We start from the raw sequence: 14,307 nt of genomic DNA, 5'->3' as shown, positions 1-14,307 counted from the left end.
AATAAATAAGAGGTATAAAACATACTTGTATAGAATAAAAATTGTTGACCTTCTTAAACGGTGCGCAAATTTTTTTCACAATATTTCGAAATGAAGCAGTGAAAAATTACTCAAAACGAAACTAAACACCAAACAAGCTTTTTTTCAACTAAATTCTTAAAATGCAAATTTCAAGACGCATTGAGGCATTATTACGAATACCTATTGTTAAATTTCATGTTTATAAGTCCGAGGGATTTGTCTCAAAATCTCATGCACACAGACATGCAGGCAAACCCATGAGCATGCACACGCACACACACGCAACAATTCACAAATAAACCTTACAAAGACTCTATATATGGTATATATTAATTTTTCAAAAATTTTGAGTTCCAATATCTCATATCATTGTAAAAATATAACTGATCAGGGAATTAGTCTTTTAACTGACCATTATCTTTTTTAATAATGCAATTTCATTTTTCTGGTCCTTCACACAAACTGAGCATATATTAAATAGAATTTTCCTTATTTATCTTTCAATAATGAAAGAAAATTAAGCGAATAAATATTTTTTGAAACAATGAAAACCTTTGAATTTTATTGGAATTATGAAATCTTTTATCAAAAAATGGGCACAAAAATATTTTTATAAAAATAATTGCCAAAATTAAGAAATATTTTACACAACAAGTAATTTGATATAATCGAAAAACCATTTTTTAAAATTTTAAATTATGCAAAAAATAAGTTTTACAGTAAAATTTTTGGAAATTAAAATTTTGCTTAATTAATTGAAATTTTGAATTTAATTTCAAGAAATTAATTTTTAAGTACGTATTCTCATTCTCGAAAATACTTTTCAGCCTTATTTTTTTGTCTCGATCAAGCAGCCTGGTTCCTAGATCGTTAAACAAACACACACACACACACACACACACACACACACACACACACACACACACACACACACACACACACACACACACACACACACACACACACACACACACACACACACACACACACACACACACACACACACACACACACACACACACACACACACACACACACACACTTCCTTTCATAAAAATAGATTAAATTTGACAAACCTGAACTTGCAAAATTTTCTGCAAATCTATTATGTCAGTCATATCACTGCCTCTCCGACAAACCCGAAGTCACACTGACAATTTCTATTAAAAAGTTTAGTTTAGACATATTAACGCCTCGTTTTAAAGCAACACTAGGGCTATTTTGTGACGGACCTCGTAATTTTGTTTCGCGGTTAGATGACGGGGAAGATACCTGAGCTGACAACCTATCTCCAAACTTTCCACACCACACCAGAGGGTGGACGTTTGGCCCCGTCGGTTATTTGGTGGAATCGGGACTCGAACCCTCCGGTTTCGAAACCGCGACCTTACCACAGGCTACCTCGACCCTGTTCTCGTAGCTTCTTGTGTTTTTGAATAATCATGTTTGTATCCACTTGAATAAAAAAGCAGAAAATTAATCTACCTATGGACGAATTTGGCCCAAAATGTAACACAGATCTAAAAGCTTTGTGTAAAACTCATGCCTATTTTGTCTATATATCTTACTATTCTTCGATTGTAGCATTCACATATAAACTGATGAATAGACGAACATAGAATGAATAGAAACATGCTTTTTTCGAATTCAAGGAACTTTAAAATGCTGAGATTCGTCAACCAATATCTCGAGATCGGAATTTTTGATTATCACAATACTTCCTTTTAGAATATGGGAAAACAAAAATAGGAATGATGTAAAAACTGATGGATCAATGAGTTTTCCTCAGTTGTCAGACGATATAGGGAAATATTTTCAGCCCCCTTGTTTCATTTCCGAAATGGCATCACAACCAAACGAGACACGCCACTGTTTTGTCCCACGATGACAGTAATAATACGCGTTCTAGAGTGAAAGATGACAAAATCACCGGTTGATAGTGAGACACAATTTTGTAAAGGATGAAACACGCCGGCAAAACAATTTTTCATTGTTTGAGGACTGACCAGTGTAGACCATAACTCAATTTTTGAATTGTTTTGGTGTTAGGAGAAGAAAAGGAACGAAACATTTTTTGGGTATCGAATCCTTATATCTTTTGATTCACTTTGCTAGAAAATTCTTGTTGGTAATGTGATTTAGATGACTTTTTGTTGAATTTTACTCGTATAGTATATCAAAACTCATAGACACTATTTCTATGAAACACACACACACACACACACACACACACACACACACACACACACACACACACACACACACACACACACACACACACACACACACACACACACACACACACACTTCCTTTCATAAAAATAGATTAAATTTGACAAACCTGAACTTGCAAAATTTTCTGCAAATCTATTATGTCAGTCATATCACTGCCTCTCCGACAAACCCGAAGTCACACTGACAATAAATACTGAATGACCGGACCACCGCAACAGCAACACTGGTGGGGACTGTGGTTGAGTCCCAAGGGCCATCACCGGCCAAGGTACAACCATTCCCTTAGGAAGTACGCCCCGTCATCGATGAGAGGAGCCAGATCCTTTTCGCGTACTTTACAGGGTGGCGAGATCCAACCACCATGGCGGAAACATCTCATCCTCATTTCGAGGTGCCCCTGAGGGGCGGAAATGTGTTATGTAAGTCAACCATCTAACTCTCCAACCCGCCCTAAGGCACACGGATTTAAACCATAAAACTGAATGACCGGACCGCCGCAACAGCAATTGGCGGGAACTGTAGTTGAGTCCTAAGGGCCATCACCGGCCACGGTACAACCCTCCCCGAAGGATGTACGTCCCGTCATCGATGGGAGGAGCCAGATCCCCCACCTATTAGTGTACCCTCCAGGGTGGCGAGATCCAACCACCATGCCGGAAGCATCTCATCCTCATTTCGAGGTGCCCCTGAGGGGCGGAAATGTGTTATGTAAACAAAACCTATAGAGTTTAGTATATCCCCTCAATCAATCATTTTGTTGACGATTTTATAATAAAAATAAGACGTAAGAATACTCACAACAGAGAATGAATTTCTGGCGGAAGCTACATTTATGCATTCGAAACAAAAACACCTATATAATTTTTTAAATTTATTGTTAAGAGTTTACATTATTTAAGTGACTACTTATTCACTGAACGATATTTTGGAAAGAAACCGAGCACCTGATATTCAACCAGGTTTTTCAAACATCAATTTTCCGGCAGTTTTCCAGGAAAATACTTTAGCAGGGTTCAGTTGGATCGAAGGAATCAATATTCATTCCTAATCATTTCTTTATTGACGATATGAAAATAAACGAAGAAAATGTGGAAACTGAATGGGGTGTCATTATTAAGTGGAGTGAGGTAATAAAAGAAAAACATAAAAGAATATTAGTATTTTATAGCAATGAACTATTTGACTCAACGCCATCATCAGAAATCAACCCACACAATTTCCAACTTACTGCTTCCGTGCAAAAATTGGAGTAATACATAGTTTTATTCCCTTATCAAATCCAAAATATTTATAGAAATATATAAATTGAATGTCTTTTATGAATTTTTTAAAACCATTGTGCTTTATTCTTAATTCTACGAAAGGAGATATTTCTCATAATCAAATTTTCATTCCTAATGATGAGAGCGAAGACTTTTTTATTCGAATAAGAATTGTATTTTGTATTAGGAATGTACCTACTTTAATAAAGTAAGTGTGAGTTTCAAAACGAAGTATCCATTCTTCAAAAATCCCTTTGAATCGACTTATGTAATATATTTTGGTTCTTATTGTATTCTTCTTGTATCCGAAATGAAGTAGTTTTAGGTTATATCTGAAAAATCGGCAGGCCACGGTGGCCTGGTGGTAAGGTCTCGGCTTCGGAACCGCAGGGTTTCAGGTTCGAGACCCTATTCCACCGAAGAACCGTCGTGTAAGGAGGTGTGTTTCACATTAAACCCGTCATGACCAAACGTCCTCCCGCTGGTGTGGTGCGGTGTGGAGAGGGGGGTGCCAGCTCTGGTGTCGTCCTCGTCATCTGACCGCGGTTCAAAATTACGAGGTCCGTCCCAAAATAGCCCTAGTGTTTCGTCAAACGGGACGTTAATATAACTAAACTAAACTGAAAAATCGGCTATGAGGATAAAATATTTTATATGTGGTTTCCATACCAAAATGATAAATTTCTCTTAGAATATGAACGAAAGTTTTCTATCATTGTCCATTTGCATATGATACAAGAAAACTCAAAAATATATTAACATATTGGGTAACAGATTGAAATATCTAAAACATATACTAGGGACCGTATGTTTTTAGACAATTTGCCCATTATTTAAATCATTATAACTTCAGATCATAATGAACTTTAGGAAACGAAATGAAAGAAAAACGTGAAAACAAGAAAACTCGTGAGTGGTTAGCAATGGATTAAATTAGTACTGTACAGTTTTTTAATTAGTCTTTACACTTAAGTAGATTTCTTTAAGATTTTGAATGCTCTCTGAAGAAAATTTGTATATATACACCAACTAGCAGTACCAGTACAGTGTTGTCCGAGGCACAACATTTCAGAGGAAAAATTAAATTTAAACTTAAATCTGATGCATTCTGTATCTGTAATTCAATTGCAGTGCTATTTAAAAAGAGACGGTTACTTCGCTCAGCAGAAGACTCTCCTTCCTTAAATGTGGATATTCTTTCTCTGATATTCTATAACTGAACGTTTCTTTCCTCTACATTTTCATCATTGCGCAACAAATGAAGTGTTTTGGCATTTAATGTGCTCCGGCCAAGGATGGATTTCCATTTTTGGGCAAAATCAGTTTTGAATAACTGTTTAAAATCAGATGTAAACAAAGCAAAACAAAACAAAAATGCATCACATATGCATACCCATAGCTCTTGCTATTTATGCATACGCAGTCTGAGCTTTTCGTACATGCGCGGATAAGTGCAAAACACAGATACTGCTGTTTTACACGGGCTCGAATCGTAGTAGGAACATAATTAGAATCGGAATTTTAAAACTCCCTTTTTATTTTGATATGACTTCAATATACTAAAACCTTCCCCAATAAGTGACCTACAAAATGGTACAAATATGTCCAGTATAAGTTAAGTATTTCTTGAGTTTTTCTCTTTCGAACATACAGACGCTTTCAGGAGACTTCGTTTTAGACTATGTATAGATATGCAAATGAGACATGATCACCTAAAAACACATAGATTAGCAGATTAAATTTTTTGACACCGAATGTTTAAAGTTCTATGAAATTTTGAACGAAACCCGTCTGAAGGAAAATTTCTCTATACTTATCCGTATGCATATATAAGACTCAATGTGTTAAAAATACATCGTACCAGGAAGATTAATTCAGGTATCTGGTTTTTACTACAAAATTATACATATTGAAAGATATTATTCATATTAATAATACATATTAATTTAAAAATCTAGAATGCTTACATTTGGTATGTGATCCTATAGCTTTGTTATAAATACCAAAGTTCTAGAACTGTGCGAAATTTTGGATAGAATCTGTCTCAGAGAAATTTGTATACACGTATATCCATATGCATAAAATAATAATTCAGAAAACGCAGAACAGTAGACAGATAAAATTTCGAATAGGGGTTTACAACTAGAAATGCAAATTTATGTTAAACCCTTCCAAAGATTGAAGATAGCTGTTTATTTCATAATGCGTATTGAGTATGTTAGCTCGAAAAACAACAATATGCGTAATTGAAAGTATTTAGTATTCGGTTTGACAGTGTTAAACTCCCCCTGCTGGTGTGGTGTGGAAGTTTGGAGAGGGGGTGATGGCTCAGGTGTCGTCCTCGTCATCTGACTACGGTTCAAAATTACTAGGTCCGTCTCAAAATAGCCCTAGTGTTGCTTTAAAAAATGGAGCGTTAATATAACTAAACTAAACTAAACAGAGTAAAGCCATTGATGATATAATTATATTTAGCCTCGAAGATTTCATTTATCTTAGACAAAATATTTATACAGACAAATTAAAACTAATCGAAACTAGAAATTACCCATTTCAGGCAATGATTTTAAAACTAACTGTAGAGGAACAAAGCAATCTAAAAATTGATATTTATGACGAAGGAAATGATTCAAATATCGACGAGGCCATTAATCGATACACTCTTGTAACTAATTTCTACTACAAAGTTTTTCAAATTTTAAAACGTTACATAATATTTAGTAAAAAGGGAACTAAACAAACTTAAATCAAAAATTAAACCAAGCCTTTAATAGATAATCTTACTCTCCATAATATCCCTTCGTATATATATATATAAAGCATATCAGAACGATGCAAATGCAATGGTAAATTTCAGTATGGTTATCCAAATCAATAATGTCTGTTTTTGAATTTGGAAATACCATATGAGCATAAAAGTCAAATGATTTTGAGCGAATCCCAATGAATAAGAAGGGAATATGAAAATACCATATGAGTATAAAAGTCAAATGATTTTGAGCGAATCCCAATGAATAAGAAGGGAATATGAAAATCTCGGTTCAATCTCATAGAATCTCATCTCATAGAGCAATAAAGCAATAAATCTCATTCAATCTCATAGAGCAATAAAGACGCAGATGAGGAAAAGAAGTTCGAATTTTTATCTTCTAATAACTTACTTATAATTGAAAGTAGAAAAACAATTCGAGAAGAATTTCCATCGCAAAGCAACAAATTACTTTGATCTGAGTGGATTCAATAGTAGCAAAAACCTATTAGTTAGGGGCTGAAAAATGATTTATACTTTCATTCTAATTTCAACTGCTTTTAAAAATCACTGAAAAATTTGCATGCTGTTATTTTTATAGTTCCAGCTCTAAAAAAATTAGAGGAGGAAATAAAAAACTTGTGAATTTCTAATATTTTAGGACAAATGGAGTCAATTCACCAACTATTTATCAAAGGAAACTTTTTCGCATTAAATTTGTCTTATAAAACATCTAAGCACAAATAGAATCAATTCACTGGCTTCTGACTAACGGAATTTTTTGGGGCTAAATTTATCTGATGAATCATCTAAGGACAAAAAGAATCGATTCATTAACTACTAATTAAGAAATATTTTGCACTCAATTTGTCTAATAAATCTTCTAAGGACAAATGAAATTGATTCACTAACTACAAATTAACGGAAATTTTATTGAATTAAATTTGTGCAATAAAACAACTAAGAACAAATGGAATCCATTCACTATTACCAACAAATGGTAATTTTTTTGCAATAAATTTGTCTGATAAATCATCTAAGGACACATTTAATCAATTCATTAACGATCAACTAATGGAAATTTTTTTCTCTAAATTTGTCTTATAAAACATTAAAGGACATTTGGAATAGATTCAATAAGTACTTACTAACGGAAATTATTTTCAAACTAAATTTATCTAATGAAACATTGAGGTTACACAAAACTAACAAACAATATTAGAGCCAAATCACAATTCTGATTTTCAAATATCTTTCAAGCGGAATTTTGCGAGAAATAAATTTAATAAAATTTAAATTCCAAGAAGTAAATTTATTACGAGCATTTATTTTAAGCACGAGAAAATTGTATTGTTATTGATTCTATAGCGATTACTAATGGACTACTAACTAACTAACTATAAATTAATTAACTTCAAACTAATAGAAATTTTTTGAAAACTTACTTTGTCTGATAAAATATTCAACTACAATTTAAATCGATCAACTACTAATTAACGGAAATAATTTTTACACTAAATTTATCTAACGAAACATTTGAGGTACTCAAAACTGACAAACGATATTGAAGCCATATAAGAATTCCAATTTTTAGATATCGTTCAGGTAGAATTTTGCATAAAATTAAATTCCAAGATGGAAATTTATTACCTTTTTCAAAAGCGAGAAATTATATTATTATTGATTCTATTTCGACTAACTAATAAAAACTACTAATTAATTAACTACTAACAAATGGAAATTTGAACAATTGGAATCGATTCACAAACTACTAACTAACGGAATTTTTGTGTGCTAAATTTGTCTTTTAAAATATCAAAGGACAAATCGAATGGATTCACTAAATACTAACAAACGATTTTTTTATACTAAATTTATCCAACGAAACATTGAAATTGCACGAAACTGACAACAATACTCGAGCCATATCACAATTCCAATTTTGAGATATCGTCCCGGAAAAATTTTTGCAAAAAAAAAAAAAAAAAAAACTTAAATTCTAAGAAGAAAATTTATTACCATTTTTTTAAGCACAAATATGTTTTATTGTTATTGATTCTATTTTCAGCATTTTTCGATCTTATTTACGTATTATTGTTGAATTCATATTCTTCAAAAGTTTTATGGTATTCTTATTAAATAAGCACAATTTTCTTTGTTCTTCCAGGAAAGATATATTTTCCGAGTCTTCTTGAAATTGATTTGCGAAGAACGTAATTAAACCGAATCTTCTTGAAAGAAGTGAAAAATGTGGTCACTCGATAGATGCTTTTGTCCCATGTTCCTCTTTATCACTGTGTTGGCTCCATGTGTATTGGCTACTTCATGGGATCAAATTGGCTGCCACAAAACTGGTAAGTTTAAAAAGTTTAAAATAGCTTTGAATTTTTAAAGAAATTTTATAAATAAGCTTTTATTAACACGCTTTTAGTTAAGCTTATATATATATATATATATACACGACCTAGCCAGAGACCATGTAGGAAACTTGATGGGGCTGCCGAAGAGCAACCCCACCTAGCATGAAGGAACAAATTACACTTGATGACATTTGACCCTTGAAAACAATAAATAATCCTCTAGGGAAAACACATATTAGTCCTGAAAAAGAATAGAAAAATAAACATTACATTTTACATTACATATTAAGCTGCGAAACATTAAAATTGCTCCGGCGTCCTGGCATAGGGGTAGCGCGTCTTCCCCGTGATCTGGGCATTCGAGAGCAGGTTTAGGCATGGTTGTTGTTTTATCTGTGAGATGTGTGAATGTGCCCTCCTGTAAAAAAGGGTTGTGCAAGCGAATGAGTGATGCGTGAGTAGCAAAGTCGTACTCTTGGCTCAGTTGGCGCTACTAAAAAAGCAAGAGACGCTCCCCCACCTGCTTAAAATCACTGTTTTCGTAACAGCGGGCTTGTCCATGGAAAGTGCCATAATAAACAACAACAACAACACATTAAAAATGCATAAAGTACATTAAATGAGCGTTGTTAACTTTTTACATTAGAAGAGAGCTAAAGACAAAATGTCCCTAATAGAAGATTTAATGGCTGAGATTTTTATGAATTCTTCGACGTCAAGGGACACCCAATTTCTTGGCCATCTGTGTTCTCGCCATAGTCGCACAGGCTTTGATCACGTGATTTATAGATCCTTCTTCCGTGTCACACTGAAAAATCGAATTCTGGCAAAAGAAACGACTTTGATGCGCAGAAAATACACCATGTCCGTTGTATACTTGATTAAAATAACAATCGCACGAGATTCAATTTAACAAAAACGTTTTAAAAATGCTGATAGGTTGTTTGCTCCTTGATGGAATTTTTCCATCTCTGCTGTAAATTCATAATTATGAGTTTTTTAGTCTCATTTCTGAGTTGGATTTGGGACTCATGGAAAGATATTTCTTGGGTTTCTAAGTTTAAAGTTTCCTTGGCTAGTGTTTCTGTTTTTTCATTTCCAATAAACACATGATGAGCTCTAATCCAGATCATTTCAACCTCAAGTTCGGCAGCTATTTTTTATATCCAATATTATTTTTTTTTTGTTCACCAACGAAATCTATGGCCATTAAAGCCGATCTTGAATCAGAAATTGTCTTCGTCCCTTTTATATTGCCTTGAGCGGTAAACTGTACAGCATTTCTTATTGCCAGCACTTCTGCCATAAAGATAGTTGCATTGTCATTCAATCTAAATTTTCTATATTTTTTCCCTTTGTTCATTTCAATGTTCAACTTTCATTAACATCAACAATTTATGCTTCTAGTTTTGAAAAAAAAAATCTCTACCTTTACGAGCTGGAAGGTAAAGGTAAATTCCTTACCATGTATTGCTTTTACATACCTTTCTAATCTCTAGACAAAAATCAATGAAATATTATACATTGAAGTACCGTTGATAATTATTTTATTGCAATATAATTCAATATTTATTCAAAAGATATGATATAAATATAACATATAAAAATAATATACAAACAGGCTTGTTACAAAATTAATATTACAGGAAAGCATTGAAGATTTTAAGTAAATGCCAAAAACTTGTATCAGTTAGTTAGAATTAAAAATTTATCGTCTGCATTTTAAACATATTTGAATAAATTAATTATCGTTTGCAATTATTTTAATTAATTGTGGAGAATTAAATTTTATGATACAATTAAGAATTTATCTTTTGGTTTGGGCATCGTATGTATTTCTCAATTAATATTGGGATTAAGATCTTATTTGTTGCAATTTAAATATTTCAATTTTAACTATTAATTAGAATAAAGAGAAATATGTCATCAGTTTTTTAAAACATCGTTCAGTATTTGGACATTAACTGCATGCCACTGGCGAATTTACTGAGTTCGAAATATCTTTAACTATTAGGAATTCACTTGAAATTTGATAGCAAATGTTTGTCAGGTGTTTGTTTCTTGGTTCATTTTGACTTGATACTGATTAAATACTGATGAAAAGATTTAATAACTCTTTTATTCAAATACTTATAATCAAATCTGACTTCCAAATTGTCAACCATTTTACTTCATTTATTATAATGATAACCACCGAAAATATTAGAGCAAAAAAATTATCTTTACATTATCTAAAAATTCAAAAATTATATTTTCAATATTGCCTATTGAATGTTCGCATAAATTATTTTTCTGTTTTTAATCAATTAAATAAAATTTTAATTCAATAATTCTGAGTTATTTGATACTACTTAGTGGTTTATACTAAATGCATGATATCCATTCACTTTGGGACTCAGCAGCTAATTTTGAACTGCTAGTAAATGCTATAATAAGAAAAATCAATCAAGTAAAGTAAAGAATAATATTTTACTAATTTAAGTAAGTAAACGTTTTGATGAATTGCATATTTTAAATTTTCATATATACCCATAAGGAATAAAGGTCGACTAAAACTAAATGAATTATAAAAATTAGAATATCATAAAAAATGCGGAATTTTAGACAGCTCCATTGGCTGTTTTGAAAAAGATGTGACAATAATCACCTGGAGCTACATCAAGGCCTTAGATAATGAAACTTTTGTTTATTCTAAAATAATAATATTCAAAGCTTCATAATTCGGTCAGATTTGATCGCAGAAGACTGAAACATTTACTGATTTAAAAGTTAAAGAGGCAATAATTTTTATTGAACTTTATTCATAGAATCAACAGATTGCAGAAAATTTAAAATTTATTAATTTTTTAGAAGCACATTTATTATCTGAGACAAAATAAAAATTATTCTTTACATAATTTAGAGTATTTTCTCAACTGGAAGTATATATTTATTTTGCATAGTTTAAAAATTAGCTAGTTGGATTTTCAGATGATGTAAAAATAATTTAAAATTTTATATTTTCAGACGTTAGGGTGATAAAAATAATTTTTAATGAATCAAAATTTAAGAAATTACATCGAAGGCACATTCCCAAAAGTTCCACTAGGTTTGTGTCACAATTAGTGACTCAGTCATAAATAGATTTGTCTGAAGAGCACCAATACACACAATGCAGAGAAACATAAGCATTCATTTTTATTATTAGTGTTGATATATATATTTGTGATTGTATAGATATATATCTCGGGAGATAAAAATATGCATTTCGGAATATTTCTTAAAAATTTCATTTCATTTTAGTTCAAATTATAAATTAAAAATTAACGAGATTTTGATTTTTTTTACCATACATTCAGTAATTATAACACTTGAAAAATAATTTTTATACTAGCTTAAAATTCAAAGGATTATTTTTTCTGTCATTTTATTAAATTGTAGTTAACTTTTTTTTAAATCAATTTTTAACTGATTAAAATTTTTTTAAGAGTATTTAACTTAAAATATTTTTCTATGTGTTGCAAAGAAACCCAAATTGTTTTTAATTTTAAAACGCATATTTCAACCTGGAATTGTCTTCCATTATTGAAGATGAAGGTATGAAGACGAGGTTTATTTTTATTTTCTCGGATACGTAGTAAAGTATAGTAATCGTCAAAAAATTCGAGCTCGAGATTTTGAAGAATTTCCACGTTTCATGAGTTCGAAAAACATATTTTTAGAAAATGCCTGTCTGTCTATGACAAAGATAACTATAAACGCTTTTAGCTAGACGGTTGAAATTTGGTATATAGACTTGACACTACATTTGCAGATTTTTATCAACTTTTGAGTATATCCGTTCTGAGGAAGTCCGACTGTTCGAATATAAGTTAATACGATAGTTATAAAACGAAGAGAGCTAGATAGATAAAATTTGGTACTCTGATGTAATACCTATAATGTGTACATTTCATTTAAAATTTTAAGCCAGATCCAAGTGTATTTTGACTGTCTATCGGTCTGTACTTTTAGAAACACGTAAAAGCGCCAACTGAAACACTCAGTGACTTGAATATATCAAATTTTGTTTGGGATTTTATACAGTTTTGTTCAAATTTTTGTTTCAATCAGTTGAAAAAAATGTATTTAAAAGGAAATTTTTGGATACTATTAACGGCATGTCAGGGATTAATCGCCAAATGACTCATCAATGATAAACGGTAGATTCAATAAAAATGCTAAACACTCGCCAAATGTTAATATTCCATAATTATTGTATGCCAATGCCAGGTACGGCATTCCCTGGCATGATAAATTTAATAGAGAGTACACGAGAAAGATTTGGGTGCTCCCCCGCTGTATCCATAATGACAAAGTTCTGTTAAAAGCATACTTTTAATATATTTTTTGAAATTTTATTGTTATTACAAATTTAGGCTTAATTTCACGAATAAGAAATGAAAAAAAAAAAAAAAAACTTAAAATGAGTCTATTTTTAAAGATTGCTGCTTTTTCCTGTAATTTATTTGAATGTTTAAAAATATATTATCCTTGATTTCACTTGGGAATTTCTTTCTTATTGTAGCAAATTGAATTTCATGTTGAATCAATGAAATGCTTTTTAAATAATCGTTTGAGATAGTGCTTAAATTATTATATTTTCAATGCTGAACGATTCTATTTTCGGTACTCGTATATTTTAAAGACATATTAAATGATCAATTAAGAACGTTTTTGTTATTAATTGAAGTTTAAACATTTCCTTTTCGAACTGAAGTTTAAATTTTAAAGAATATGTCAGAGAATTAAGAAGATGAACAGTGTAAGACTTCTAAAATATTATGTTCTATTGACTATGAAAATTTGAAGCTTAAAGGTAAAATTTAAAAAAAGAGGAAGCCATTAAAAAGAAGTTTAATTTTTATGAAGAAGACATTGAAAAAAAGTAAAAATTTTATGAAGAAGCCATTAAAAAAGAAGTAAAAATTTTATGAAGAAGACATTAAACAAATTTACTTAAAATATTTAAATGAAAAACTTTAATCCCATCGAACTCCTCCTAAGTCAATCTTTTATTTTTTAAAATTTCACTATGTCGGAAAATGAACGAAAGTACTTTTCTATTTCTTAAAATTCTCAGAATGGGAAAAAAAATCTTGTCAATTGTGGCAATGTATCTACAAATGCTGCTCTTTGATTTCAAAAAGCAACATAATAGCAGATTTTTTAAAAAAAATATTGGAAATTAAATTAAACATTTTGGTGCAACTATTATGCATAAAATCATTTTCCTATGGTTAAAACAAGCACACGAACACAGCATTTAATGTTTTTTGAGAATCAGTCGACACAAAGTAAAAATGTCCCCCCCCCCCTCCTCAACTTAATTTTCCTCGCTGTCTTTCTAAAAATCAATCAATATTACACTATTTGAATATATGGAATGAAGTTTTTAGAATAGGATATTTTTTTCTCTGTCCTTAGTCGGACTGTGGTGGCCTGGTGGTTATGTCACGATTTCGGGTCGACCCGATTCCACTGAAGCGTGTCTGATGCAAATCCATCGGGGCCAATCGTTTTTCCGCTAATGTGGTGTAGAAACTTGGAGAGAGTGTGCCAGCTCAGGTGTCATCCTTGTCATTTGGCCGTGGTTCAAAGTTACTAGGTCCGTTCCGAAATAGCTCTATAGTAGCTTTAAAATGGGACGTTAATATAACCA

At 31.5% G+C, this 14,307-nt stretch overlaps 1 protein-coding gene across 1 annotated transcript in view; it reads left to right on the top strand.

Annotated features, from left to right (window-relative positions):
- The window catches only part of LOC129976157 (thyrostimulin alpha-2 subunit-like), a 91,913-nt gene that overhangs the window by 50,743 nt on the left and 26,863 nt on the right, over window positions 1-14,307 (top strand). Inside the window, exon 2 of the mRNA XM_056089586.1 lies at window positions 8,435-8,621. Coding sequence (XP_055945561.1) covers window positions 8,516-8,621 — 106 coding nt within the window. The 5' untranslated portion in view covers window positions 8,435-8,515. The remainder of the gene's footprint in view (window positions 1-8,434; window positions 8,622-14,307) is intronic.

This window comes from Argiope bruennichi, chromosome 7 (assembly GCF_947563725.1).
Source record: "Argiope bruennichi chromosome 7, qqArgBrue1.1, whole genome shotgun sequence".
In the NCBI taxonomy this organism is placed as follows: Eukaryota; Metazoa; Arthropoda; class Arachnida; order Araneae; family Araneidae; genus Argiope; species Argiope bruennichi.
The sequence above is the reverse complement of the archived record's forward strand: the minus strand, read 5'-3'. Positions and strand labels throughout refer to the sequence as shown.